The 2,258-nt window shown below is 38.4% G+C and overlaps 1 protein-coding gene across 26 annotated transcripts in view; it reads left to right on the plus strand.

Annotated features, from left to right (window-relative positions):
• Positions 1–2,258, plus strand: part of LOC109243773 — a 37,661-nt gene that overhangs the window by 33,783 nt on the left and 1,620 nt on the right. For 19 of the 26 annotated variants that reach the window (XR_002070608.1, XR_002070611.1, XR_002070612.1 and 16 more), the window contains one exon: positions 1,878–2,253. The exons of 1 other annotated variant lie outside the window; for it this stretch is intronic. Coding sequence is in view for 9 of the 25 variants with exons in the window: in XM_019410753.1 (XP_019266298.1) it covers positions 1,878–1,897 (20 nt within the window). In the remaining 16 variants the exon portion in view is untranslated. The remainder of the gene's footprint in view (positions 1–1,877; positions 2,254–2,258) is intronic. 6 more of the 26 variants (XR_002070625.1, XM_019410755.1, XM_019410754.1 and 3 more) reach the window with 5 other exon arrangements.

Below are 2,258 nucleotides of genomic sequence, written 5' to 3' on the forward strand. Positions count from 1 at the left end.
TATGAAAAATATTGTGTTGCAACCATGGTTCTTCCTTGCTAGAATCTGAATGAAGAACTTGTTGGATCATAAGGTATTCTCCCTCATCTCCATATTCAGCTACTTCTTCCAAGTTTTCATCATGTGGCTCTTCATGATAATCTTCTTCATCAGTCGCTCCTTCAAGGATGGTAAATGCCTTTTTGTTTGGACAATCAGCTTGTATATGCCCAACTCCTCCACATTTATGGCATCTTTTTTTTAAAAATTGTTTCTGAAGTCATGGGCTTCCCTTCAACTTTCTGGACACTTGGTTTTGTTGTAGATGATTGTGGCTTTGTAGAGCTCAAACTAGCACTCCATGGTTGAACGTGTTAGGCTTTTTTATGGTAGTTGATGAAAACGTGGCTTTGGCTTCCTTCTGTTGTGTCTCTACGACCTTGGCTAGTTTGACAACATCTCCAAAGGTCCAATGGGGCTGCAATCGTATCACATTCGCAATAGGCTTATTTAATCCAGCCAAATATCGAGCAATTAGGCGGGCTGGTTTTTCTTTAATGTCACTCTTGAGCCTAAGATATTCAAATTTTCTTGTGTACTCATCCACGGATAAAGCTCCTTGTCTAAAAGAATGAAACTTCAAGTAAGAATCATCTTCATATTTCTCTTGCAAGAACTGTTTGCGCAATTCTCGTTTCATTCTCTCCCAAGTGCGAATTTGTGTTTTTCCTTCTAGTTCTCGCTCTTTTTTGAGGTTTTCCCACCATAGCGATGCATAACCTCTAAGTTTTATAGCAACAAGCTTGACCTTCTTCTCGTCAGAATATTCTTTATGATCAAAAACACGCTCAATAGTGATAAGCCAATCAATAAATTCATCGCCTTGAGATTTGCCATCATACTCTGGAATTTCAAGCTTAATATCATCACGTTGATACCTCTCTCGATTATTATTGTGTGGCCTTCTCTGAAATCTCCTTCTATCATGTTGATACTGAACTTCATCAGGGTCATACTCTTCACTACCTTGATTATCAGAATATTCCAAATATGAGTTTTTATCATAGTGAGCATACTGCCTTGGTATTTTCATGCCTTGGTCAGCTATAACTTCTTCCGCTTGCTCAATATGTCCTGCTCTCCGCGGTTGAATTGGTGGATCTCGAAGGGGAAGACGTCGCGGTAGCACGGGTATGTTGTGTCTTGGTGGCGGTGGAGGTTGTAGGCGTTGTGGAAGATTTGGTAGCTGATCTTGAATCGCTAAGCCTTCAACCAATCTAGTCAGATTCTGCATTGATTTCCTTAAGTCATCTAGTTGCACTTTAAGCCATCTAGTTGCACGTTAATTTCTTCGTTGTCTCGTTCAAGGGCTGTAGTTCTTAATCTTTCTATCTCAAGTTGTTCATCAAGTGAAGAAGATCCCGAGCTTGTTATTTTCTTGTCTAGAGACATGATGAACAAGATAACAATTTAAAAATTCGGACCTGGAACTTGAGCTCTGATACCAAATTGATGTACTTTCTAGGTTTTGCACCTCTCAAATACAAAGAAGGGAGAAAAACAAAAGCACCCCGCTAAAGTTTTTCACAAAACTAGCGAAAGCGTTCTTCAAACTCACGTTAGAAGAATGTAAGATGAAAAGAAACCTCACCCACACGTTCTTCAATCCCGCAAGATTGCAAGAAGCGTTAATAAAGGAAGAACAATGAAATAAAAAGTAAATCACGTTTTTGAAGCAATAGTTTAGAAAAACTAATCACCGATGTTTATTCTCAGCATATTAAGCCCTTTAAATAGGCCTTACTATGAGTAAAATTGGTAAGGTTAAGGAAAATTAATCCTAATTAAACTAGAATAAGAATAAGACTAAGAAAACCTATCCTGACGATGACTTTCAGGTTTTGCGCATACTGAATGAACAAAGTGGAGAAGAGCGGGTTTTGCAATTGAGGGATGAGTGGTAATGAGTTGAATCTCTGTTATTTCATCTATTATCAATCTGCTAAATATACTTAAAAACACAGATTCACAATCAAGCTATTTCGTTAAAGAGGACTAATACTCTTGAATAGTTTCCTCTATTTCTGTTATAGTAGAATGTAGACAACATGGGGGATGGGCTTTCCTGTTCACAATGACTTGTTACTGAATGAACAAAGTGGAGAAGTGGAGAATGAACGATGACTTTAGACAACATGACGATGACTTTCAGGTTTTGCGCATACTGAATGAACAAAGTGGAGAAGAGCGGGTTTTGCAATTGAGGGATGAGTGGTAAT

This window comes from Nicotiana attenuata, unplaced genomic scaffold (genome assembly GCF_001879085.1).
Source record: "Nicotiana attenuata strain UT unplaced genomic scaffold, NIATTr2, whole genome shotgun sequence".
Classification (NCBI taxonomy): Eukaryota; Viridiplantae; Streptophyta; class Magnoliopsida; order Solanales; family Solanaceae; genus Nicotiana; species Nicotiana attenuata.